The sequence below is a fragment of the Zootoca vivipara genome, chromosome Z, assembly GCF_963506605.1.
Source record: "Zootoca vivipara chromosome Z, rZooViv1.1, whole genome shotgun sequence".
NCBI lineage: Eukaryota > Metazoa > Chordata > Lepidosauria > Squamata > Lacertidae > Zootoca > Zootoca vivipara.
Genome location: NC_083294.1, coordinates 22,168,146 through 22,195,831, shown reverse-complemented (window position 1 = coordinate 22,195,831; position 27,686 = coordinate 22,168,146). Strand labels below are relative to the sequence as shown.

Sequence of the window (27,686 nt, the reverse complement as noted above, 5' to 3'; positions counted from 1 at the left end):
GAAGCCTGGATCTGTTGCCCTGATGGATCCTGATGCCTGAGGTAGCTTCTCCACCTAATAATATATTTGTACCCCGCCCATCTGGGCCAACCTTAGCCAGGGATAATGGCAGTTCAGGTCCAGCAGTGTCTGGAGGGTGTCAGGCTCCCCATCTTTGAGCTAAGCAGATGAGGCAGCAATCCTACATACTGTTACCTGGGATTCAGCTCTATTAAACTGAGTGGGGTTTTTAAATATATATAAGCATGTTTAGCATCACCCATTTCAGTTTTTTAAAAAGACATGATCTACTATATTAAATTAAAATTGCCCCATTCCTGCTTAATCTCCAACCTAGAAACGAAGATTCTCCTCTTTGCTCTCTACTCCATTGATGCGCCCATCATAGAGAATGTTATTATTAAAAACCAAGAGTAGAATGCATCTATAAAATCTTATAAGCCAAAGCATTGCACAGCAAGGCCAACTTCACTTACGGGAGCAATGCAGGCTGTGCCTGTTCAATGCATTATGCCTTTATTGTGGCATCAAGTCAGTACATTACTGTTTTGTTGCAGAGAAGGTGCTGCTTCAATGTAAACACTGTGATGTACCGTGTTTCCCCCTTTTTAATACGTAGTCAGAAAGTAAGCCATAGCAGGCTTTTTAAGCATTTGTGCAATATTAAACACCCCCTGAAAATAAGCCATACCTCCGCGCAGCAGAGCCGCTCGCCTCAAGGTAGCGGGACCCAGCAGCAGCGCCATCCTTGTCCTCCCGCTGCTGCTGCTGCTGCCGGGCCAGGCAGAGGCGAGGCCGCTGCTCGCCCCTGGGGGCTGCATGGCCCACGGCTGAGCGGCGGCGGGAGGTCCGCGGGCGCTTCCGCACCGCTGGAGTGACGGACGGCGGCGGGAGTGCTGCTGGCCCCTTCCGCAACGCCGGAGTGTCGTGGGCTGCATGGCCCAAGGCAGAGTGGTGACGGGAGGCCCGCAGGCCCTTCTGCACCACCGGGGCGACACACGGCGGGAGCGCTACTGGCCCCTTCTGCGCCGCCAGAACGCCCGTCGAGGAGTCCTGCTGCCCCGGCGCCCAGAACCGGCGGCGGCAGAGCGGAGCGCTCCGCAGCACTGATAGTTCCGCAGCGCCAATCGCTCGGAGCGCTCCGCAGTGCCAATCAGGCGGGGCGCCGAGCCAGCGACCCGGCCTCTTCCTGCCTGCCGCCCGGCGCCCAAAACCGGCAAGGAGGAGGGGAAAGGGGCGCCTGGGAAGGAGTCGGGAGCGCCCTTGCTGCATGAGCCGTGGGCACGCGGCTCCTTCCAAGCGCAGTGAGCGGCTCGAGTGAGAGGCTTGAAAGGGACGCGGCAATGAGGGCGATGGCTGCGCGGCCGTGGGGGCTCTCAGTGCTGCCTTGCCCGGGCCCCACATTCCCCAGAGGCCTTCCGCCTCGCCAAACTCGGCTGGCCAAGCTCGGAAGGCACGCGGGTGGCCTGTCTAAGGGCAGGCGGGATCCCTCAGCCCTGCTCATCCTCATGCGTTTATTTCGCGAAACACCCCCCCCCCCAATAAAGTAGCAGGAACCTTGGAGCGGTTGGCAGGGGGGAAATGGAAGAAAGAATAAAAAAACCGAGACAAAGGCATCACCGGGCGGAGCGCCTAGCCAGCGGCCTGGCCTCTTCATGGCCCGGCCGAGGAGGCCTGCCACCCCACCGCCCGGAACCATAGATACCATAAAAACATAATAACAATAAGACATCCCCTGAAAATAAGACACCGTGTGTTTTTTTGAGGAAAAAAGTTATAAGACGGTGTCTTAAAAAAGGGGAAACACGGGTAGCTGATGTTCAAATTGGAGTAGCACCTGGGAGGCCAGACTTCAACTCTCCACTTAGCTATCAAACTCCCTGCATGACCACAGGCTAGTCACTATCTCTCAGCTAATCAGCCATACAGTGTTATGAGAATAAAAGTTCCTTGAGCTCTTTGGAGGAAGGATTGGATATCATCATCATTATCATTATCAACAACAACTTCTGCACACATAGTGTTGTTAGAAATTCCATGTGTTACACACAATGGCAGTATGCCCTGGGTGGAAGATATTGAAGGGTTGAATTTCTTGTTACATTTTCACCACAGTCTTGCATGCCAATGTGGTAGACTACACTTTTGAATGCATCAGGGCAGACATCGTCTCAGAAGAGGAGGAAGAATTACCTGTCTCGGGGTGCCTCCAAGTTTGTATGAAAAATTATTTAATGGAGGGAGCATTTTGAATAAAAATATTTTTAATTACTTAATAACCATGCTCAGTCAGCCAGTTGCAGTTTGTGACTTTTCAACTGGCAGAGTAGAAGGCAGGGAAGCTGACAGGAAGTGGAGCCAGAGCCAATGGAAGGTGCAGGCAACCAATTCTAGTTTGTTCTCCATCCTAGCCCCTGCTGAGTTCTGCAAGGGCAATAAGTCTGAGACTAAGAAGAGAAAGTTAACAAAAGAACATTAGAAGAGCCCTGTTGGATCAAGTCCAACATCCTGTTCTCACAGTGGCCAACCAGATGCCTGTGGGAAAATTACAAGCAGGTCCTGAGCAAAAGAGCATAGCTGTAATGGCTAGTAACCATTGAGAGCCTTGATGGTGATCAAGTGATGTGACTGAGGTGCAAAACCAGTGTGGTGTAATAGTTACTTCCATAGGCAGATCCACCACACCCTTGGTATAAGTGAGAAGGCAGGAAGGTGGGGCTGTCTGAGACTAGACTGGGATTGGTGGGGCAGTGCCTCATTCACCCTAATGGATCAGCCTCCACTGCAAACCAACTAAATATCATGGTTGGCTTTAATTCAGCTCAGCAGCAGAGTGCTCAGAGAAAATCTTAAGTATCTCCAGCTGAGAGGATCTCATGTAGGAGGTGATGGGAATGAATCTCCTCTGCATGAGTCCCTGAAAAAATAGTCCTACAGATATTGTTGCTTCTCCAGCTCTGGTCAATCCCAGCTAGCATGGGTCAGGAATGATGAGCTCCAACAACATCTGGGGGGTACCTGTGAAGGAGAAAATGCCGAGGTAGATGAATCCATTGTGTGGATCAGTTCAAGATAGCTTCTTCGGTACAATAAAGAATGAATAAATTCAGTGGTTTATTGGTGGCTTTGGAACTTGAATTATGGAAGGAATTAACACAGTCATTTATCCCAATACCTGCTTCAAGTCAAAGATCATTAGCTTGTTTATAGCACAACAGAAGAGAAGGTGCATTACCAAAAAGTGGTAGCAGAGGAAGGAAATCTAGATGACTTAAATAAGTTGTGCTGAAGCCATTAGGGAAATATAGACACAGATAAGGTTAGCAGCCAACCTGATCTTGGTAATCATTCATTCCCAACCTATATCTTCCATGTCTATAAATTGATTTCAGATGGTGGCATACCATTGTTAATTTCTAAGCTATATTCCTTAAACAAGGGAGACTTCTAAAAATAATCCTCATCCAAATTTCTACCTAGATGCTGGAATTCTGAATTACCTGGTCTCTTTACCCCTCAAAGTGAAATGGATATCTGATACATTAGGAATTTTCCATTGTTTTTATCCATTCACACTAGCTTTTCCCAATCTGATGCTCTCCAAAGGTTGTGGATTACAACTCCCATCAGTTCGCTGTGCTGGCAAGGGTTGATGGGATTTGTAGTCCTAAGCATCTGGAGGGCATCAGATTGGGAAAGACTGATGGAGAGAGACAGTGAGAGGTATAAATAGATAAATATGGGTAATCTATGATTAACAAAACAGAGGGGGGTTTTTAAAAAAAATTATGTGGCAAAATGTTTTGGCTTCTGCTTTCATCAACTGTTCTGATGAAAATGATGTTGTTTTCAAAGTGGTACTTACAGAGCTTTGAAGATTGACTGCTCAGAAGGGCATCATTCACTGAAGCCAAGTGATGCTGCTACTATGCTCCAGGCTGAAGCAATGCAATGTTATTGTGTCCAGTGTGTACACCTTTGCTAACACCGTTGGATCTGTTGGCATCTCTATAGGAATTATTTATAAGTCTGACAGGTTGTGGTTTTCAGAACCGAAATGTTTATGAACCAGTTGCTTCACTTTGGGGGTCAAAATTGCAGATTTGTGGTTTCTAAAATGTGTGTATAGCTTGGTTGTAGTTTTACCTCCTTATTAGATATGACAGCCCATTTTTTTGCAGGATCTATACATACTGGTGCTTTTGAAGGTAGCTTCACACAGCTGGAACTACAAGGATGAGATTCAGGATTGTAGATTTGGAGGCTAGCAAAATGCTATATGAGGTCATTCGGAGTTTGCTAACAAGTGGTAGCTTTCCCTGAAAATGAAAAAAACAGTGCTTAGAACAATTTATGTTACATCAGCTCCATTTATCCAATTATCAAGTGTTCATTAAATAGCACCACTGATACACATTATTTTCCTTGATATCCTCCTTGCCACTGAGAACAACAAAATAGCAACTGATTTCTGAAACAAACCCACTAACACCCATGCTGATCTATCCTTGAATTCCTGCCATCTAAAACATATAAACATTGCCTATAGCTTGGCTCTCAAAATGAAACACATTTGCAACAGGAAAGATAAGTGTCACAGAAGGATCTTCCAGTATACAGTGGTACCTCGGGTTACAGACGCTTCAGATTACAGACTCCACTAACCCAGAAATAGTACCTCGGGTTAAGAACTTTGCTTCAGGTTGAGAACAGAAATTGTGGTGCGGCGGCAGTGGGAGGCCCCATTAGCTAAAGTGGTCTTCAGGTTAAGAGGTTTCAGGTTAAGAACGGACCTCCAGAACGAATTAAGTTCTTAACCAGAGCTACCACTGTATTTCATTACAACATCCTCAGGGTATCCATCCTGTCTAGAGAAAACCTATTCCGCCAAATGAGGTGACAACTAAGAAAGAACAGTATATATCCCTTTTGTAGTAGATTTTTACCCAGCAGTTCCTATCACCTGACAACCCAAGAAAGCCATACATTGTAGCTTTATTCACACACATGGATGTTGGTGATATATAAAGCTGAAGCGGGGGGTGGACGGTGTGCGGTGGACACTGGCTAGCTTTGTGTGCTCCGTTTCAAAAGTTAATTTTAGAAATGCTCCTAGTTCAATTGGGATTCAGGAGGTGGGAAACACAGGTACCGTGTTTCTCATATTATAAGACATGTCTTATATTTATTTTTTCCTCAAAAAAACACACTATGGCTTATTTTCAGGGGGTGTCTTATTTTTTTCCTCCTCCTCCTGCCGCGGCCAGCATTGCTAATGCGCCTATCACTATGTCTTATTTTTGGGGTATGGCTTATATTCCTTGAATGCTTAAAAATCCTGCTATGGCTTATTTTATGAGTATGTCTTAAAATATGAGAAACAGGGTAGAGCAAAGCCACAAAACAATATGGGATCAGAATGTTAGAAATCCTTTCATCCCTTTTTTCAGGCTTGCTCAGCTTCTCTTCACTGTACTCAGTTGTTTAATGGTTGAGTACACTGATTTCCATCCATCTCCCCTTTTTTAAAAAAAAGAATTTTAATCTATGTCTATTCATACCAGCTTCCCATGAGGGTATTTTTGCATGCGTCATTGGTACTGGGTTGCTAAAATCTTTTGAGTATCTTCTTCAACCTAATAAAATAATTCAGTTGCCAGTAAGAAGATGAAAGATAAGCATCTGATCTGCAATGCAACAAAGTAATTGTCTAGTATTGATTTCTGGAACACCCGCCCAGAACAGCTACATGATGCTGCTTCTCTCTCCTCCCCCCACTCCACTCCACCCCACCCCTCTTCCACCTCCTCCTCCTCCTTTCCAGCCATAACCTTTCTGTTATGTGAACACAAAAACATAAGAACACAAGAAGAGGCTGCTGGATCACACCATCCTTTTCTCACAGTGGCCACCCAGATTTATTTGTTTGTTTCATAAAATTTATATAGTATTACCACTTGATTGTAGGGGACCCAGGTGGCGCTGTGGGTTAAACCACAGACCCTAGGGCTTGCTGATCAGAAGGTCGGCGGTTTGAATCCCTGTGACGGGGTGAGCTCCCGTTGTTCGGTCCCAGCTCCTGCCAACCTAGCAGTTCGAAAGCACGTCAAAATGCAAGTAGATAAATAGGAACCGCTACAGCGGGAATGTAAACGGCGTTTCCATGTGCTGCTCTGGTTTGCCAGAAGCGACTTTGTCATGCTGGCCACATGACCTGGAAGCTATACGCCGGCTCCCTCGGCCAATAATGCGAGATGAGCGCGCAACCCCAGAGTCAGTCACGACTGGACCTAATGGTCAGGGGTCCCTTTACCTTTACTTTTTACTACTTGATTGTAGAAAAAACCTCAAAGCAGTTTACAAAAAAACCAAAAGACCACAACCACCCCTAATAAAATTACCACTAAATTTTTTACAGCCATGATTTAAAACATGCACAAAGTTAAAACCACAAGATAACAACTAAAATGATTTTAAACTCATACAAACTTTCTAAACACCTGAGTAGGCTTGTCTACATAACAATGTTTTCAGTGGGCACCCAAAAGAATACGGTGATGGACACAAGGGCAACAACACTCTTCCCTTTTTTTTCCTATTTAGAAGCATCGCTGCCTCTGACCGTGGAGGCAGACCATCACCACTGGCTTCATACCTTAGACTTCATCTGCAACTGATGACCCTCAGGGTCCCTTCCAACCCTACAATTCTATGATTTTATGATTCCTATGTTCCTCTGTTTCTTTCATAAGATGAGCAGCCTTTTCATTTTACCCTAAGAACTGCCACCTGATGGAGGCATCACCGCCAGCCTACCCATTACCGTTTCATATATTTAAATCGGACACACTTACCACATTCCTATTCTTACATCAAGGCTCACTGCCCAAGTTCCTCCCCCTCCTACCAACTGTTAGCAAACCTCTACTCCACCTGCTTGCGTTTTGATAGATAGCAGTGGAGCTGTATGGAGACGGGAGATTCTACAGCTGAGTCTCCAAGTGGGTGGGGGAACTCAGCACCCTTCACATTCTGAGCAAGGCATTCCCAGAATGACTCAGGCCCCAGATACCTGAAAGACCACTTCCTTCCCTGCAGACCCTCCTGGGTGCTAAGATCTGCTGAGGGCCCTCTTTGTAGTTCCACTGCCCTCAGAAGCTTAGGCTGGTGATGGTCCAGAAGACAGCATTATCTGTGGCAGCCCCAAAATTGTGGAACTCCCTCAGAGAGGTGCATCTGGCATCTTCATTATGCAGCTCCCAGTGAATGCTGGAGACACACCTCTTTTCCTGGCTTTTGATGCATATTTTAGGGCAAATGTAACAACTTAAGGGCAAACTTAACAACAAGAACAACAAAAGAACAGGCAGCAATTTTTCCAGGTTCCAGAAAACAGGCATTTGGTGACAATAAGTCCCTGGACTATGAGTGTGGTTTGCAGAAGGCCAGATCTGCCCAGTTGATACCAGTCTTAGCTGGATACCAGTGTGGGAGGAGTCCCAATGCATTAGTAGTTGGTAAGCCTGAGCACATTTTGGAAGCTTAGTAGAAGCTTCTTTGTGTTGCTGTTTGGCAGCTGGGAGCACTGTCTGCATCCAAGTGTGTTCCTTTAGCTCAGGGGTAGAGAACTGCATCCAGCTGATGGGCCAGATCCTTAACTCCTCTCTCCCTCTCCCACTGACTAACTTTTTAAAAGATGTGTAAATTAGTTTTACTGAGATGTTATTAACAGAACAAACTGCATTATAGTAATGCATACGTCTGGCAGAGTACTTTGAAAAACCAAAGTATAAATCAGTGGGAGAAATACAGGAGAAGTCAAGGAGAAGCCAAAGTGGCCTAAAAATACAAACAGAAACTACCTGCCAGAATTCAGTCTGCTAATGTAAGGCATCAATAATGTAACTTGCCTTGATGAGGTTGTAGTAAATGCCCACATTGTTAACATAGGCTATAAAGGGCCACCATATTGTATCAAACTTACCTTTATTAGCTGTCCCTCATACTACACTATTTTGGTAAGCTGGTTTTTCAGACAAAACCATATACCATATTTTATCCAAACAACTCCCACAGGCCAACTTTCGGCTTTGATTGGAGAAAGCCCCTGTGATGTCCATTTGCACATGTGGTTTGGCTTCAACCCACGTCTGCAAATGGCCAAAGTGAGGTTTGCTGACAGCACCAATCAGCTGAGCCCCTTCAGTTGTATCCCCTGGCAAAGGACTGTAGCTTGGAGGTAGAGTGTTTGCATGCAGACTCTCCCTGATTCAGTCCTCAATGGCATCCCATACCTGAAACCCTGAAGAGCCACTGCCAGTCAATGTGGACTGTGCTAAGCTAGGTGGAGCAATGTGGTCTGATTTGGTATATATGAATTTGCAGTGTTCCAGTAGGTTACTCCTTAGTGCAGCCAATCCAAGAGGTACTTACTGTCAGTGCTAATCTGCTATTTGGGACTGACAGGGCACCCCACTTGCTGAGGAACCATCAAGAGCTCCCTTTAGGCTCGCAATTACTCATTTTTAGCCACAAACATATGACATCAGGTGTGCCACAGATTTCTTGTAGCTTGGGGAAAATGTTATTATGGGGCAAATAGCAGCCCATGCATGGCCTAAGCCCTCAGGTATATATAGATTTGGAATTAAGGATCAGAGGGTTGTCTCCAACTAAGTCAACCTATTAAAATAATGGACCTCAGTAAATCGTGTCCATTATTTTCAATAGGACTTGCCACTGGCACAACCCTGGTGCCAAAGATTTTTACTCCCCTGGTACATAAATTAAATTCATGGGGACCCCAAAATTCTATTCCTGATTCCCCCCACCTTACTTGATTATGGCAGGTTCTTTTCTTTTTCAAATTTAGGAAATAAAATGTTGGCTGTTGCTAAACAAATATGAATCAGAGACTTTACTGGAAATCTCCTAGAGATCTGCAAGTATGGTAACTCAATCTACCTTCTGTCCACTGCTGATATAGTATATATTAGATTAAAAAATAGCATATATTAGGAAGCTGTATTGTTCCAGATAAGACCATTCACCTTTCTGGCAACTGCTCTCCAGGATCTTTCCCATCTCTTGCTATCTGAACTATTTTTGTGGAAGATGCCAGAAATGGATTATGGAATCTTCTGCATGCAGAGCTTATAGCTTATCACTGAACTCTGGGCCCTTATCTCTAGACAGACTGAAACCTATTCTAAACATTTAGAGACAGGAATGGAATAGTGCAAGAAATCACTTGAATATTATTGATTATTGAATCAACGTGAACCATTTTGTGCTGGAATATACTTGAAATTGCATAGATTTGCGATGGGGGCCCTGAAGTGAAGTAATTATTAAGTAACAAGTTTACCATTTAAAGGAGATTCAGACCATTAATTTTCAACAGGGAATGTTTAACATTAACATGTAACAGCCACAGAGGAGCTTTACGTGTCTTTAATGCCCCTTCTTACCCTCTTAAGTTGGTAAGGAAGCCTATTTTGCCATTAAGCAGCATACAGATTAATTAAATAATATAAATAAAATTCAAAAATTCAAGAATATCATACCAAATGATGCGCCTATGATAGTTGAAGCAATAAGGAGGGAACAATAACCATTGTATTAACATGGAGGCAGCAAGATCTAACAAACCATGTGAACCTTGTACTGGAACATCGGAAATTCATATATACCAAATCAGACCACATTGCTCCATCTAGCTTAGCACAGTCCACATTGACTGGCAGTGGCTCTTCAGGGTTTCAGGTAGGAGAACCATGTCATGGGTTCAAATTTCAACACAGCCTTGAAGTTCTGAGGCAGTTCTTTGTTTGATAAGACAGCCATCAACTTGTAGCACAGACACAGATGCAGAACGTGAATCTTTAAGACCTGGTTTATACATCCAGTAGAATGAAGAACTTAGGTAGAATCCTAAGGTGGTTAAGAGTGGCTGTTCCACTTCTGGGTGCAGGCAGGAGGCGATGCTTTTGAATGCTCCTTGGTGCAAAAACATCCCTGTAAGTGGAAGGTTGTCACACAAAGAAGAAATGTCTAAGCCCATGTTGTTCTTGGTGTGCTATTCATTTTTAATGCAAGGGAGAATTCAAGAATGGAAGTGGTATCACCCCATTCCTTCATCATAAGACTACTACCTCCTTCTGCTGCATGTTTAAACCAGGCTATAATCTCCCCCTCCCCATCGTTTAGATGGAAGATATGGCCATACTGTTTGGTTTCTTCAGTTTGTTGCCCTAGGACAAATTGGCCCTTCATATGTTGCTAATCTACAACTCCCACCAACCATAGCTAAGCAAGGCCAATGGCCAGGACTAATGGGAGTTATAGCTCAATATCTGAAGGACCAAAGGTACCCCACACCTGCCCTAGGACAACGTTACTGGGGGACCAGATTCTGCCTCTCAGCCTAAGCTACCTCACAGGAAGGGTTGCTGTAGGGATTAAATAGGGGAAGGACTTTGAGCTCCTTGGAGAAAATGATGGGACATAAATACAACAAATAAACAAACCTAGTGCCCTCCAGGTCAGGTGCATTGGACTACAATTCCTAGTATGATGGGAAGGCTGCCCAAGGGATGCAAGTTATTATTTTTTCACACCTCCAAAAAGTGTTTGGCATTCCGTTGCGTATTCCCATTGACCTCTGAAAGTAACTGGAGGAGTGGGTTTAATTCAGCTGACCAAAATGAGAAACAAATAGACGATGTGCTAAGGGATGTTTGTCTGAAAAGTTTGTTGAAACAATTTTTTTTAAAAAAATTCTTTCCAGTAGCACCTTAGAGACCAACTAAGTTTGTCATTGGTATGAGCTTTCGTGTCCATGCACACTTCATGGACACGAAAGCTCATACCAATAACACATTTAGTTGGTCTCTAAGATGCTGCTGGAAAGAATTTTTTTATTTTGTTTCAATTATGGCAGACCAACACAGCTACCTACCTGTGAAAAGTTTGTATGAGACATACAGGAACTTTTTGATTCACAAGTTTTTGATGAAGGCCGCAGCATTATTTTCCTATCCTTGATCGTGAAGAGTCAACTGAAGTAGGTGCCTCTTGAACAAGGATGTTCTTGACCCCTTGTTGTAACAAGAGGGTGGATTTGTGCAGTGAACAGCTTCGTTAAACCATTTCCTCCTACAAGGCCAGCTGATTGAAATTTTCCCTCTTTCTTGCTACTCCTTCTGCGAGGTTTTTAGTTCTGCTTTTTGTGTAAAAATCTAACTAGTAACTATCTAGTTTCCAGTGTGCCATTTTTCTTTTGGCTCTTGATTACCATCTTGAGGCTGAAAATCATCACCATCACCATCATCATTTAGATATGAGGAGAGGAGGGTTGCAGCAGCTAGATCATTCCTTGAGTTATAATTGTTGAGATAAAATATAAATTAAAAACGTAATTAATATACATTTCATGGAGTGCTAATTTTTAGATGCATACATTTTAAATAAAATGCTAATTGGGGTGCAGAACAGGATAAGGTAGAGACATTCAACTACAAATCTTTAGGAGGACTACCAGTTCAAACATTTCATTGCCCACTTGTGGAAGGAGAGGTAGCCTCAAGTCAGGGTGGTCAACCAGGTGAAACTGCTGCTGTTGCCCAAACTGACTTGGAACCTTTTCTAGTTCTTGCAGGTGATGAGGAGCAAATGGGCAGTTTGGATGGGTGCAGCCCAAGAACACATCACAGCCCAAGAATGCCCAGGACTTGCAGACCTGGGCTCACAGTATGGGGTAATAGGGCATAGATCTGAGGGTGTCCAGTTGCCTCCAAATAACAGAGCAGGAGATGCAATTTTTGAATGATTAATTGCTGTTGTCATTGTTATTTATTTTCTATCCTGTAATTCATTGCTGAGTGATCCCAATGCAGGCTACATATTGAAAACAAACACACAAACACCACCATTCAATAAACTTATCAATGTAAGACCTTCCTTGGGGAAAAGTCCATAACTCAGTGGCACAGCATCTATTCTCCATGCAGTTTCCAAGCTCCCAGGGCTGGGAAAGACCCTGTCTGAAATCCCCAAGAAGCCACTGTCAGCCAGTAAGCGATACTGAGCTAGGTGGACCAATGGTCTGACTCTTTATAAGACAGTTTCCTATGATTCAAATGGCCACTAGCAGCTAATAGTACTAGAAAACATATCCAAGTTTGACTTTCTTTAAATAGCAGGTGTAAGGATGCCCAGTTTTATTTGGAGCCACATTGCAAAGGGAGTTTTAAGCCACAGTCCTTAACAAAAATCCCCACCCCTTAAACAGGTGGTATTAACTCTGGAAGAACAGCCCCTCTTGGTGCCTCTTCAAGATAATGGTAACTGTGGGAGCAACTTTCGTTGTAAACATGGATTTTTAGCTTAAAGACAAACCAGTAGACTGAATTTCCACATACCCTTTTGCCTCTTTCTTTCTTTCTTTCTTTCTTTCTTTCTTTCTTTCTTTCTTTCTTTCTTTTTCCAAGGGGGAAGGGCAGTTCTAGTGTTTGGTTTTAGGCTGCACCACTGTATTGCACAATGTCAGTTAGGATACCTCTCAGTGTTTCCCACCATAGCCTTTACCAATGCACACTGCTGATCTGTGCTCCATGGAGGAAGTGTGGGAACAATTATTATTAAATAAATATGGCACACCATTCATCACAAAAGTTAATAATGGACTATCCATGTTCAGAGGTAGTATACTTTACAGGACACGGGGTTGAGGCAAAAACCAGCCAAGGCTACTGGCTATAAGCCCTGCTTGAAGTCTTCCCAGAAGCATTTGACCATCCTTGGGCCATTGAATTCCAGGCATATTATTGTTGAATCATTTCAGAAGTTTCATAATTCATAAATGGAAATAAATAAATAAATGCCTTTTCAAAAGCTAGTGAGTGAGAAGTTGGGGGGGGAGGGGAGGCTGGAGTCATTTGATTAAGCAGGAGTTTCAATATCCTCTTTCGGAGTTGCTTCATCTCTTTTTTTCAAGAGCTTCCTGAAGGTACTTCTTCCTTCGACAGCCTTCTTGGATCTTTCTAATCCTCCCCTCCCCCTCCCCTCCCCTCCCCACCACACACACCTTCACCCCTTTTCATTCCATTTTCTCCCTCTATTCTGGATCAGGATGAATGATCAATTCTGCCCACACACTGCCTCCATTTTCTAGCAAGGCTTTTAATGTCATTGTGCTGTGAATACAAAATATGTTCCACAAGGCTTAAGCTGATTAGCAGTTATTGTGAATCAAGGACCTCTTCAGTCACCTCTATACTTTTGCATTTCACTCTGATGATGGGCATGGAGGGCACTGAAAGAGGCAGTTTGGGGCAGCATCAGAGACTCACCAGGAGAAAGGTTTAGTACAGGGGCTGTTGGGGGAGAACAGAAGGACCTGGATCATGGCAGTGAAAATCTCAGACCCTCCAAGTGTCCCTATTTTCCAGGGACAGTCCCAGGTTTCCAGAAGCCATCCCAGTTTCTGATTTGATCCCAAAATGTCCCACTTTTCCTTAGGATATCCCTATTTTCATTGGAGAAATGTTAGAAGAGATGCAGTCATGGCTTATAGGAAGCCAAAATATTAGGGGTTCCTGGAGTGTGAAAGACAGAGAATAGAAATGGGCTGCAAGACACATGCTTCCTAAACTGCAGTCAAATTTTCTCAAGTACCATGCACAAATGTTGTCCATTAACAGCTATTCCTTGTGTATGGTTTGAAGGCACATGAGACCATTACCCTTGCTGAAAAGAAGCCAGTCTGGGTCACTGACCTTCTGGGTTGTGCGATGGAAGAGAAGTGGGATGCAAATGTTAGAAAATGAATCAAACAAAAATTATAGTGGGGCAATACATTTATTATGCCCTGCTAATTAAAATTTCTCAAATTTATTTTACTTCTTTCTTTCACTTAAAAATCAAGCAATAAATGTTGTTTCTGGCATTATTTGATGGGAGAAAGATAAAAAGAGCTTTTAAAAATATAGATTCCTGATTCCTAAAACTGCAATAGTCCAGCCATTTAGCAGCAGAATACTAAGCATAACCACTTGTTGGTAAGTCCCACTGACTTAAATAGGCCTTACTCCCAGGACTGCAGCCATGCACACCACGGTTGTGGAGTCAACCCTTCCTTCTTAAGCATGGCATGAGAGAATCAAGGGCTGATGCCACTTCTAATGCTAAATAGTCTTACCTATGCTATGATGATGTCAGCAGTCACACCTGTCTGGAAGCAAACAGATTCAATGTCCATTGCTTATTGCCTACATAACACCATGGTGCTGTGAATCCATGGGTTGAGCATGAGCCCAGTATATCAGTGACTAGCATGTTTACATTAGTTCAGCAAACACTTTAGGACTGGGCCTTTCAAAAGTGGTCAACTGGCATCTGGGCTGCACCATTTGAAACTGAAATAATGAAGCTCTTCTATGCCAGAAGCTCCTTCTACAGTGATGGCTGGTGCCCATTGGGACTTGTAGAGTGGAAGGTAGGGAGATCAACTGTAGGTGGAGCCAGAGCCAATGACAGATGGAGCCAAATCATTCAGGTTTTGCCCCAATTCTTACCCCTGCTGAGTTCTACAACGGACAAAACTGAGGCCAAGGAGAAAGGAGCTGCCATCCAGTTCTATTCCAACCTTGTAAGAAGGCAGGCAAGTGGCAGGTGGCTGGCTGGGGTTGGTGCAGCAGTGGCATTTGGTTTGCAAGTAAAACTATATGCATTAGGTGGATCACCAGGTACTACTGAATTAGAAACCCCTCACCCTACCCACCGCCCATTACTGTTCTCACTGCCCTCCATGAGTTGGAAGGAGACTGTCTTAAGTAGGGAGGTCTTGCATTTTTTTGATTGATCGCTTTAAAAGGTTTATAGGTTGCCTTTTTAGAACAACCATCTCACAAAGCAGTTTACAATCACTAAAATGCATCAATAGCAATAATTAAAATGTAGCAATAAAACTGCTCAACTTGATTACAAGCGGGCAAATAAACATAATGAAATACACTAAAACTGGTGTTGGACACATGGCCCAATTGTTCTAAATCAACTGCCAGCCTCACATTTAATCCCCAAGGGCCAGTCTTTAGAACTCATTCAAAAGAGGTCTTTGAGGGGCCATTGCAGAAAAGGCACTGCTCCTTGTACTTACCAGCCAAATGATTTTTACTGTTGAGCCTCCAACATAGATTTTAAGGGATGGGTAGGTTTGTATGGGTGCAGATGTCCCCTAAGTTAATTTGGTCCTAAATCAGGGCTTTAAACAGCAGCAAACGACATGGTGAGACTGTGCCGCTCACTTGAAATCAGTCCAGTTGAGTTCCTGCAGTATATTGGGATAGAGAGAGGGAGGGACACTGTGGCAACAAGGTTGGTGTGGTGCAAACGTGCCAACAGTGCCAATCCAGCATTCCTGCTGGTGCATTTGCACTCTGCTGTGCTTGTTATCACAATCACTTTGGACTGAGGCAAGATTTTGGAGGCTCCCCAGGCAATTTAGAACGGTGGTAGAATTGGGGTTCCATTTGTGACAGCATAGTTTTCATATTTTTCCTTTTGGCTGTTTCGATTTTCCAAAAGTGCCTCTTTCCCCCACCCCCACCCCCACCTCTTCTTCAACACTCTTTCATTCCAAAAATGCATCCTTTCAGTTAGTTATTTCAACACATCTTTCTTCACAAAGTGGGTTCTGAAGCGGTTAACAACATATCAATACAATGTCATGAAACATTTGCCTTTAAAAGCATCAAAAGCAAAACAAATTACCATTATTTTTAATTGTTCAAATTAATTGCCAAATAGGTGAACCTAATGATGACCACAAATGTTTTAATGCAGGCAGAAATTGATAGAAACATTCAACAATTGAGATTGCTGTGAAGTTGTGATTGAGCCATAATAGCAATCCACCAGGCAGAATTACCTACCGTACCCCTGACTAAGGCTGGAAGAAAGGAGGGGAACCCTCAGCAATGTCTCATGCAAAGATGCAGTGGATGGTCTCAGTCGGCAAATGCTTCCCAGGAGCCTCTGAATAGTGAATGCCTGTATTTCTTGTGGCACCTTTGTGGTTGTGTTAAGACCAGAGTTTAGGATAAATGCACTTTACATGGGGCAACAGAAGTGGCTTGGAAACTTGCAAACTGGTGCAAAGTGCAGCTGCCATGAAGCTGGGTTGGGTGCTGGGAGGAAGCGGAAGGCCTGGACATGTGACACCACTTTTTCACCATAATTGAATGGAGTATGCTGGGAAAGGGCCTGGCTAGCTAAGCTGAAAGTTGAAAGTGGATCATGCAAAACTGAATGATGATGATGATGATGATGGAAGTCTTTTAAAAAGAATAAGCTGTTTCATAGAGGGACATCCTGTCAGTGACTACTACTAGCCAGGATAGCTAAGTGGTACTTCTATACTCAGAGGCTGTCTGTCTCTGAGCACAAGCTGCTGGGATGCGGGAATAGTAATAGGAGTACACTGTTGCATGTGAGGTTTCCGGAATCCGGAGGCACCTGGCTGCCTTACTCACCTCCCGCCCCGCTGGAATTGAGATGTTGGACCAGATGGACCTACCCCGCCAGATATAGCATCCAATACCTTTTTCTTCTTTTGCTCCTAAGTACACTGCCGCCTCCTTCCCTTGCGGAACAAAGGGAGGTCAGGAGGAAAGGAAGGAGCGGAAGGAAGGAGGAAATGTGGGGCGGGGAGAGGAAGGAAGGAAGGAAGGAAGGAAGGAAGGAAGGAAGGAAGGAAGGAAGGAAGGAAGGAAGGAAGGAAGGAAGGAAGGGAAGTCAAGTCTGAAGGAAGAAAGAAGGGGGAAAGGGGGGAAAGGATAAATAGGGAGGAGGAAGAAGAAAGGGAAGAAGAAGGAACTTCTGAAGGAACAAGGAAGGAGAAGGAAATTGGATTTTGCTTTTCCATGCTTGGAGCTTTTGCTCCTCTCCAGTTCTTCCTCTCCCTCCTCCTTTTACCCTTTCCTTCTCTTCCTTGCCACTGAGTGACAGCGCCGCCTCTCCTCCGCCCGCCCGCCTGGCTCCTGGCAATTGATTCGTATGCGAAGGGGGTCCGCCTCGCGACGAGAGATGCGGCAGCAGCAGCAGGAGTGGCGGCAGCGGCGGCGGCTTGAAGAGCCCTCCAGCGCGGCCAGGCTTCTGCTGCTCGGCGCTGCCTTGGCGAACTGAGCGGGCAAAGGCAGCTCCCCCACTCTACCCAAGAGCCGAAGCCCCACACACACGCAAGCTCCTGGAGGAGAAGGACCTTTGCGGGAGTCGGCGGCGGCGACGGCGGCAGCAGCAGCAGCAACAACAACATCCGGCAATCGCAAGCGAAGAAAGAAAAAAAGAAAGCATTGAGGAGACTCCCCTCCCCCTTCTGTGGTTCCTTCCCTTCCTGCTCCCTTCCTTGTGCATCTTCTCCAGCGCTCATCTAGTTGGCGATACTGCTGCTGTTTTGCATCGCAGGTTCCAGCAGGGGCTGAGAGAAAGAGAGAGAGAGGAATATACAAAGCAACAGGCGCGTGCACGCTCTCCCCCTCCCCTCCACACAAACACACACACAAGCAGGCAGACCCAACAGAGCCTCTACTACCACCACCACCACATCATCCTCCAAAGCAGCCACCCTAAAAAACCCCGCAAGCGGAGAGAGCCAGCGGAGAAAAGAGGGAGCCAGAGAGCCAGAGAAGCGGTGCCTTTCCCTTGCCCCCTCCTCTCCTATAGCATGGTGGATGTATGGACAGTCTCACAGAGCAGAGGTTGACAGCTCCAAGCCTCCAAGCTCCACATCTGGAGCACTACAGTGTTCTGCACTGCACCATGACCTTGGATGTTCAGACGGTGGTGGTGTTCGCTGTTATCGTGGTGCTCCTGCTGGTCAATGTCGTCCTCATGTTCTTCTTGGGCACCCGTTGAATGGACTCTGGAGTGTGTTTTTTTTCCTTCCTTTTTTGATCTCTCTCTCTCTTCCCCTTTCTCCCCCCACCTTTTTTCCTTTTATTTTTTTGCTCCTGAGTTGGTGATGGTGGCAGCGAAGGAGGAGGCGGCAGCATACCACTAGCAAAACAAAACAAAACAAAACAAAAATCCCAAGTTTCCAAATTAACAAACAAAATCCATCCAGAGAGAAAGGGAGAGATTATACACACATAACAGAGAGAGAGAGAGAGAGAGAGGAATTTCTTTACTGAGGGGGGAGAACAGCTTTGAGATTCAACATGGCCTCGCTGTGATCTGTATGACGTTGGTATATTATCTCTCCCTAAATCTTTTGTCATGTCTTGTCTATTAAGTATGCCTGTAAGTGTATCTGCTTAATGCCCAGTTAATTCTATATTGATGGATATAGATATACACACACACTAAGCCAATGTCTGTGTGCCTACCTATCTAGGTAGACACAGAGTGCTGCTATAGCTCCATATCTCTGTCTATACTGAATTAATTCCTGCCTATATTTCTTGTTGTTTGCAAACGATCAGTGGGAGATAAATATTTCAAAGTGAAATGTGGATTTGCATCATATTAATGAGCAATGGATTCACTGCTAGTTTTTACACAGTGTGTGCATGTACATTTATTATTACTTCTTAAAGCAGAAAAAAGACACTGGAATGCTTTGGCTTAATACCAAAATAAGGCTTGCTTTGTGCCAAGTAAATGGGAATCAAATGCCTTTGCAAAGGAGATTGCAGGGCTGGAGAGAGTGCCCATTCAGCTTTGCATTTTCCTGATATATATTTAAGAGGTTTGAGAGGAAAGGAATGTCATTGAAAGCTTTAGTCAGCTATTGGGAAATAAGAGTGTGTGGGGGAGAGGTTTATTTTATTTGGTTGCCTTGGCAGTACGATTTGAATCCTCAGACCTTCTGGCCCCCGTTTCAACCCTTTCAGATCTGCTTTTACACTGCTTATTCACAGCTGCTCCATTCAGCCCACTAGAAGCACAACCAGCTGGGCTTCGGCTATTAGTGTGCTTCCCATCTTTGCAGACTGGCGAAGCAAATAGAAGAGGTGTTTTGTTTCCTTTTAAAGCATGCTCCCCCCCTTTTCTTTTTCAAGCCATGTTTTCACAGTGACTTGGTCTATCAAGGTGGATGGGGGAGTGGGGGTTGGGAGGGGAGAGGGAAAAAAAAGCTTTATCCACCACTTAGATAACAAGATTCAAATATGGGTAGCTTAGGGTGACTTAATTCACATTGATTTCCTTGAGAATGAAGTGCTAAATTATGTTTTATGACACTCTGGCAAAGAGGTGTCCATTGGTCTTCCTAAAAAGAAAATGAAATTGTTCCATGAGACATAGCTTTGCATGGCAGAGGGGGTTATGAGGGATGCAGGTATGATGAAACAAAGTCAAAGTGGTACAAAATGTACCTTTGTGTCATATGTCTCCTGAAGCTGTGATATATATAAAAAGGATATGGTTGATTGCAGTCTTCCCTGCTCTTTATTTATTTATTTGCAGGAAGAAACGGCACGCAATTTTATCTTGCTCTATTTGCTTACATCATGCCCATCCATTGTCGTGTGTGTGTGTGTGTGTGTGTGTGTGTGTGTGTGTGTGTGAAATGAATTAAAACACCAGTAGAAGTGCCGGTGTTTGAAAATAACTAAAACATGACCAAGTTGATAAAATCACAGAAAAAAGAAAGAATAAAATTGGGTGGGAACACTGAGTGATTCTGGTTACCTCTGGTTGATTTGGCAAATTTAGGAATAAAAAATTCACTGACATTCACAACCAGTGTTAATATAGAAATATATTGTGATATCACTTTTTATTCATAACCTATTGCTTGGATTTCCTGCTTTCCTGATTTCTTCCCATCTCTTTTACTTGTAGCTTTAAGAGAAGGAACAGGTGTTATTGCATTCAAGTTCGGGTGGGTGGTCTTTAAAAATAAAATAAATATTCAGTGAGGCACTTTGGCTTGGAATATTTTACTCCCTGAGTATTTAGACACACAAGTTGGTGTCCCCTTAACACAGGATCATTTAGCAGGGTTCTCTTTCCTCATCCAATGCCTCTTTCCAGGAAAGAGGAGATTGTTATGATGAAGTTAAAATAATGTCTTTCATTCATTCATCTGGCATGAAGACTAAATGGTGGAACCAGGAAGGGCGGGGGGAAGAGTTCTAAGAGGAAGAAATAAGATACATGGATTTTATTAGCATCTCAGAATGCTGCTTATTTCTCTGATGTTCGGCTTATCCAAAACAAATAGCTACAGGCAGCACTTGGCAACTGTCAAATTCCACCACCTGGGTGAATCAGATTTCTCCATGTCCAGATGTTGGCAGTTTGCTCTATGCATGTGTGTGCATATGGATGTGTGAACACTTAGTATGCAAAGGATCCGTTTTCTTTTGGCATGGCTCTCATGACTCATTTTGATTACATCACTGGTGCTTTTTTTATTCATTATTTTGGAGGTGCATTTAATCAAGCTCGAAGTACCTTTAGATGCTTTAATTTGGGGTTGCCTGTTAGTTTTGGATGCTTTAATTTGGGGGTGCCTGTTAGTTTATAGCAACAGGCATATTATTTTGCTGATGCTGATACTCCTTGCCAGAGCAACAGCTGCCTGAATTCTAAATTTTGTCTGGAATTCTGCAATTCAGAATTAGATCTCTACCCCACCCCACCCCACCCATAAAGAACAGTGGATGCCAGATTCAGACATTATGTTGTGTCACCTGGAGTTTAAGGGTGGGGGTGGAGATTGAAAACTTGAAGTGGGTTAAAATTGTGGGTGGATTTAAGAGGTTTAAAGCCTTAATTCAATATTGTTTACTGTAAAAGACTTAATGAGTCTAATGGAACTGATTCACAGGTAAAGCTGCCTAGGATTGCAGTTGTGAAGAATTATTAGTAAATGCTTGCTGCATACGTTTTAAACGTACATTTTGAAAACAGCCCCATTTTTAATACTCTGCCTACTGGTAGTGTGTTTGCCTGGAGTTGGCAGAGAACTCTGAGAGAAGCTGAACTTTGTGATTAGCTGTGCAGATATAGTACTAAAAACAAAACAAGAACCAGCAACCCATGGTACTTACTTGTACCCCAGTTTGCAGGGTGTTGGTTGGGTCCCTTCCAGCTGTAGTGTTATATGATTATATACATATTTAATATATAACTTAAAAGAAAGACCCACTGAGATACTGAGACTTACACACACATTAGTGTGTGCAGGACAAAACTGCAACTACAGTTTTGCGTTTTAGGTTTGGTAACTTGGTTTGCTTGATGGGCAAAATAAGCCTTAAAGAGGGAGTGGGTATTTTCTCAGCTTTGAATAGGGGTGGAGAACCTGGTGCCCTCCAAATGTTGTTGGACTCCAGCTTCCACAATTCCTGATTATTGGGCATGTTGGCTAGGGCTGATGGGAACTGAAGTCCCAACAACTGGAGAGCCACAAGTTCCCAATGTTGAGCTGTCATTATTTTTATGAGAACAGAGATAAGTTTTGTAGGCAATGGTGTGTGGTTTTGCTTTGTAGTCCTAGAAATGGGTGCTCCATACACCTGCTGCACAATATGTCACCCACCTGCTATGCAAATTTGAGCTATCTTGCTTTATGGCATCAGAAGCCCTCAAATTTTGCAAAGTTGCTCCCTCTCCATCTGGTGTTCAAATCACAAGACGGGGCAGAGGGGGATCTCGCCTCTCTGATCTTTTGTGATGATAGGTTCCCTTAGCTACAGATACAGTCAACGATACAGATACTGGATGACTGGGTACAGTCAACAATAGTCAAGGAGTGATGCTTGTGTATTTCATCAATCCCCTCCACCTTATGTCCCCCCCCCCTAATTTGAGCACTGTTCCCTTCCTGGATGTATAGGAACTCTCCAACTATGACATTTTCCCTCCCCATAGACAAATCTGAGAGAGAAATCCTAGCAACTGTGACCACATGTACTTTATAGATAAAAGTCTCAGATGCATTATTTTCTACAATATCCAAGAATAAAGCTATTGACTGTATCATAGCAACCCCTGCACCACTGTACTTTTTAAAAATAAAAATAAAAAGCACACTTCCTCCTGATCTGTAATCCACCACCTTAAAGCCCCAGGATCCTTTCAAGATAAGAGGAGCATTCACACATCCCTCCTCCCTCCCTCCCGATCCTCTGGATGGAGGGGGGAGGCAGTCTCTCATGCCACCGCTGCTGATGCCAGACCCATTGGGCTTTTCTGGTGACTAGTACATTGAATCCTTCCAGGCTGATAGGATAAATTATTTTTATTTATTCTTCTCTTCAAATTCTTTATTTCATTTCCAGCCCCTCCCTCCCTCCTTCCGTCCCTCCCTCCTTCTCCATCCCCTCTCTCCCTTCATTCTGAATTTCACATGTCAAGTAAGAGGGAGGGGAAATAGGCGAGCGCTGGATATTTCTGAGTCTGTTTTGACCTTTTTTGCATGAGCATTTGAGGCTGAATAGCTATTTATTTCTTCTCTTCCCTGCCCCCCTCCCCACTTCAGTGGAGGGCAAGGGTAGCTAGGGAGCTTTCCCCTTCTTTTCCAGTTCAGACAGAGGCAGGAAAGCTTAACTGGATCCCAGTCTTTCTGACTGGAGGGGGCAGTTGGGGACCCGGCAGAGAGGTGCTTTCTTCTAACGTTTGTTAACAGCTGCATGCCTAACCTAATTCCTCCTCTTCCTCCGTCCCTGTCTCTTTTCATAATGTGGTTATATTTCTCTTTGGATCAGGTATTCTGTACACAGCCCAACTGCTGTGTATAATGACCGAAGGAAAATTGCCAAAAATCAATGTAAGTTTTCTTTTTTTTAAACACCCCCCAATTTATTTCAAATTATTAGAACCCATAGTTTATGGTTCATTGTCTCGTCTTGTGCTGTCCTGTCCATTAAACAAAATGTAATGAATGCTAGTTGAGTGAAAATGCCTTTCCTTCATTTCTCTGGGTGAATGCTGCCTGCCCGTCTGCCTGTCTGCATGTATGGGTGTATTTGTGCATCTTTCTGCTTGCACTTTGCTTGTGTGTGCAATGGATTGTGAACAATGCCTCTACATGGAGCAAAAAAAACCACAGAGGAAAGGCTTTGATTCGATATGTTGCATTTACAGTGTGTCTCTTTTTGTGAGCTGAATTGGGTATCACATTAATGTGCATCTCCATTAACTGGATATGAATGTAGCCGATGTATTAAAAGCATACTTAAAAATACTGCCAGTTGCTGGAACGTAGCTGGTAATTCTGCTGAATGACTGATCTAATGGCCTGTTGTATTCAGTAGATTATGGGTTTTATGGTGGTTATTTTTAGCTGTTAAAACTGGAAGGTTATGCTACCTCTTCAATGCCTCATTTTGTTAGATGACCCAAAGCAATGCTTCCATGAGGTGAGGAGGTTGCCCTCACATTCTTATGGTGGTGATGGGGGGCTGGCTTTGAGAGATGCCTGATGAAATACCCTTCAGTTAAATGACACATGACATTTAAAAACCAATGCAGATGGCTAAAATATGCTGGTGGCCAGGATCAGTTGAAGTAGATAATGCTGTTTTTTTAGCATTCCTTTCTAAGGAAATGGTGTGCCGTAGTGTGAACTGCAGTGATTTATATGCTCCAGCCTAAAAATAGATGCTCTTAGAAGGAAGACTACTGAGGAAACCAGAAGAGGGCTTGCTCGTCTCATCCGATGCACTGTAGATGGATTTCATGTGACACCTGACTTTCCTTTTAGAGAGGGGGGTCAGGAGGGAATAGCATTTTATCTTCCATTTTAGAGAACCCGCAGACAACTGGGATTTCTCTTAGCCCTCCTCCTTTTCCATGTTGAGTCCATTGCTTTTAAATCCTCCCATGCTAGCTGTACTGCAACATATATCTCCCCCAACCCATTTCTAAAAATAATACTGCCTTCTGCTTTATTGAGCACCATTATCTCTAGCATTCACAGGACAAGCAAATAGGCCAACAGAGAATCCCTCGTTTCATTGATGACTTGCATTACGTTGGTGATCAGGAAGCTTTATCATTAGTGCAGTGCAACTGCACATGTTGGCTCAGGAGTAGGACGAGCTATGCTCAATGTGACTTACTCCTAGGTAGGCATATACAGAATTGCAGCCCAAGAGGCAAGAAGGCTCGATCTATATTAAATACAAGTACGGAGATTTAGGTCGCATTCATGGCTAAGGCACTTGACAAAAATCTGGATTAGTGTTTGTCATTTGTAAGGCTGGGTTTTTGGCTAAGCTGAGCCCCAAGGAGATCTAGCTTCTATATATAAGTTTTTTTAAGGCAGCTAACAGTAGATCTGGCACTTGTGATTTGTATGTGTTTTACTTCTTGGATGACACTTAACTTTTTAAACTTCCAAAATTATTTGAAAACTAGAATCAAAGAGCAGTTTCATCTTTATTTGCAAAATTGCAAGTAGATTTCAAAAGTTTTCTGACTTGCTTTGGACTGAATGGCTCTCTTTCAAGGGTTGCCTTAAAAAAAAAGAATGGTTCAACTGTGCTGTGAGATGGAAAGCAAAAAAGAAGAGTTGTGTATTAATTTAAAGTTTGCATTAATGGAGTTGTTAAAATGAAGCTAAGAGCTTTTTCTGTAACTACCTGCACTTTGCTTGGTTTTGTGCAATGGGGTGCCATGAATATACTTCTAGATAAATATGGGGTCATATTCACCCGCTCTCACTTTCATGTAATATCTCTATCCTGTAGTATGCAGTTGGGCCTGGGCCTAGTACATCATGGTAAATGCAATAATTATCACCACTTTACTACATTCAAGCTAGCCAGCTTCCAGTTGTTCAGAAGGATGTAATGTCTGTTTCCACTGCACCGTATGGATATAGCACTGTATCTGATTCAGAACTCAGAGTAGACCCTTGGAAATCAATGGCCTTAAATTGGTCATGACTGACAAGTCCATTTATTTCAAAGGGTCTACTCTGAATACAGGGTAGTTGGATAAAGGCCATGACCATTAATAGCATACTGCTGTTATGTCACCATACAGTGTGGAGATTTACAATGTGGCATAATGAAAAAGTTAGTCTCTGCCTTAAGGAGATTCCAATCTGTATTATGCCAGAAATAGAATGCGTGAAAAGGGGAAGGGAAGAAATCCTGTCAAACTGCAGTTATGTGTAACTTAGGCTTCAGCTGGGTTTGCATCACAGTTGTTTTCATAAGATGGGTTGCTACTAATGCAGCTCAACTGTCCTTCTTTTTCCGCTGCAAATCTGTGCACCATTATTTGGGAATGAATCCTGTTTGAAATCAATGGGATTTACTTCTGAGAAAGCATGAACAGGATTTTTCTGTATGTGTCTGAGCATGTTTTTGGTTTGAAAGTCTCATGGAAACCAGGCTGATAATTAGGTATCCGGGCTCATCAATTTCTAGTCTTATCTAGGATACCTCAAATTTAGCCTTCCCTCCTGCTTTTTTAAAGTGGTGTTTCCGGGATATTTAAAAAAAAAAAATCCAGGAAATTTAGCTGCATGAAATATGTGCAGGGAGCACCTTCCACCACTGAGCAGATATTTTTGGAACATTATTAGTGTGTTTGAATTCAGGGTGTGTTTTTTGTGAAATGTTGTTGACTTAGATATTCATCAACATAAAAGGTGGAGCGTCTCAAGAAAAACCATTAAGCTTTACTGATTCCTGTCTGTAATAGTTTAGGTTCAGTACTCAACCAAATATATGAGAATGTGTCCTCCAGCTGGGCTCTTTTTTCCTTACTTAAAAGGGGTCAGCCACAGCCCTGTTTTCACTTTAGCTGTAAGGCTACCAAAGCTCTCAGATTAAGCTGCATTTGATCCTGGTCAGTATTTGGGCAGACAAGGACCGAAGAGACCGTTCTACACAGTGTTGAAAATTTGGGAGGTAGCCTTCCTCTGTCTGAGCTGGTATGAAGAGAATATTCGGGATTAAGGTGAGCAGGATTTCTTAATTTTCATAGCAATGCTTATAACTAAGATTCTCCTTGTTTCAGCTTTCCTCAGGATCACAATAAACCTGCTAGAGATTCCTCTGGCATCTGACTTAGGCCAGCAAATGTATTTTCCCACATTTCCTAACAGCGCTGACTTACTGGGGGAAATGCTATTACTTTGCAAAAATAATAAATAAAAACAAATCACCATAAATTCCGCATGTAATGGAAAGTGTGGGCACTGTCATTCTGTGCTCATAATTTAGTGAACGAGTTTGCTGTTTAATCTTGAAGAAACTGTGCTGCTCTCCCCAGAGGTGGATGCTTCTCTGTAGTAGTGAATGAAAGAATTCTACTTTATATACCTTGAGTGTGAAAGGCAGTACCTCATTGGAATATAAGTGTTGTTCTGCTTTTCTCTAGTGTTGTTTAGTCCTCTTTTGGTGCTGTTTTTAAATGAAGTTTTTAAAGAATCCAATGCTTTTTACAATGCTCTTACCCTTCACCTTTATTGTATTGAGGTATTTGTTGTAAATGCTTCTGCGTTTCCGTTTGAGGGCCAAAAGATAGTTTATAACTTATTTATAAATATAAATACGTAAATAAAAGACCAGGCTGTATTTGCTGTCATATTTCAGGAACAGACCAAGAGCAGGCTCCCAATGCTGATCTATTTAAAATGAAATATTATTCATAGTGCATTATTATGCTATTTGTCGCTGACCTGGAAGGCATTTCTTACTGAGCTATGCTTCTGGTAATCTTTCGGATGCCCACTGTTGAACAACAGCAAATCTAGAAAACTCTATTTTCCTGGGTTTTCTGTTGTGATAACTCTGATATATTTGCATGGGCATCTTTTTGGTTCCCTGTGGAAGGCAGGTGCCTGCTGTTCAATGACTCCTTTCCTTTGGCTCCAAGTCCTTGAATGCACAATGTCCTTTGTTTTGTGGGCCACCTAACAGGCAGCTGTGAAAATGATTCTGATGCTGTCATCAAGACTTCAGGAGAGAATTTGCCTGCTGGAAAGAAATGAGATTAAAACACACACAAAACTTCTTTATGAGCAACAATAATAGGGTTATTACAATTGCAAGGACTATGGAATGAGCTATGTTAGGCCCAGTATGGGGATCGGAGAGGAATTAGTTTTGGTTTGCGTTTTAATACAAACTGACCTAGTTTGCATTTTGCAAACCAAGAAATGAAAAACAACAACACAGCTGTCCTTTGAAATGTGTGCATATAAGAATTTTATGATGCAATTTGTGAATTAAAACAACGTATACAAAATTGCATATATTAGGGAGATGTGTGAGAAGGTGTATATATTAGTGGAAGTGGCATTAAAAATGCATTAGAGGAAAAGGCTTGCAAAAATGTGTACATAGGCAGAATTGTGTACAAAAATGTTTATATTAGGAGTGTGCATGGAAATGCATATGCATTTTTGTTTATGATTCCCTCTTCTCCAATCATAAACAGAAGCAGAAAAGGGGTAAACTGAATTTAAGACTGGAAAAATGAGTATCTGAAATTGATAGATTCTTCCATCCCTAGCCCAGACTCCCTGCTAACTTCCTGCAAACTATGTTTTGTAAATTGGGAGCCAGCCTTGAGATCTTGCACTCTGCACTTCTTCTTCTTCTTCTTCTTCTTCTTCTTCTTCTTCTTCTTCTTCTTCTTCTTCTTCTTCTTCTTCTTCTTCTTCTTCTTCTTCTTCTTCTTCTTCTTCTTCTTCTTCTTCTTCTTCTTCTTCT

The 27,686-nt window shown here is 43.2% G+C and overlaps 2 protein-coding genes across 5 annotated transcripts in view; both read left to right on the top strand.

Moving 5' to 3' along the window:
- ARHGEF9 (Cdc42 guanine nucleotide exchange factor 9) overlaps window positions 1-27,686 on the top strand; it is a 272,440-nt gene that overhangs the window by 121,999 nt on the left and 122,755 nt on the right. The window contains exon 1 of one of the 4 annotated variants that reach the window (XM_035113490.2): window positions 18,182-18,247. The exons of the other annotated variants lie outside the window; for them this stretch is intronic. Coding sequence (XP_034969381.1) covers window positions 18,239-18,247 — 9 coding nt within the window. The 5' untranslated portion in view covers window positions 18,182-18,238. Of the gene's footprint in view, window positions 1-18,181; window positions 18,248-27,686 lie in introns of those variants that run through there. 4 annotated transcript variants of the gene reach the window in all.
- LOC132591493 (uncharacterized) lies at window positions 17,161-17,919 on the top strand. Its single transcript, XM_060270162.1, has one exon. It carries the CDS (start codon window positions 17,737-17,739, stop codon window positions 17,914-17,916), a length of 180 nt encoding a protein of 59 aa, XP_060126145.1. The 5' UTR covers window positions 17,161-17,736; the 3' UTR covers window positions 17,917-17,919.

Excerpts from the sequence above, each read along its gene's own strand:
- LOC132591493 (XM_060270162.1), top strand. The coding sequence starts at position 17,737 with ATGGACAGTCTCACAGAGCAGAGGTTGACAGCTCCAAGCCTCCAAGCT.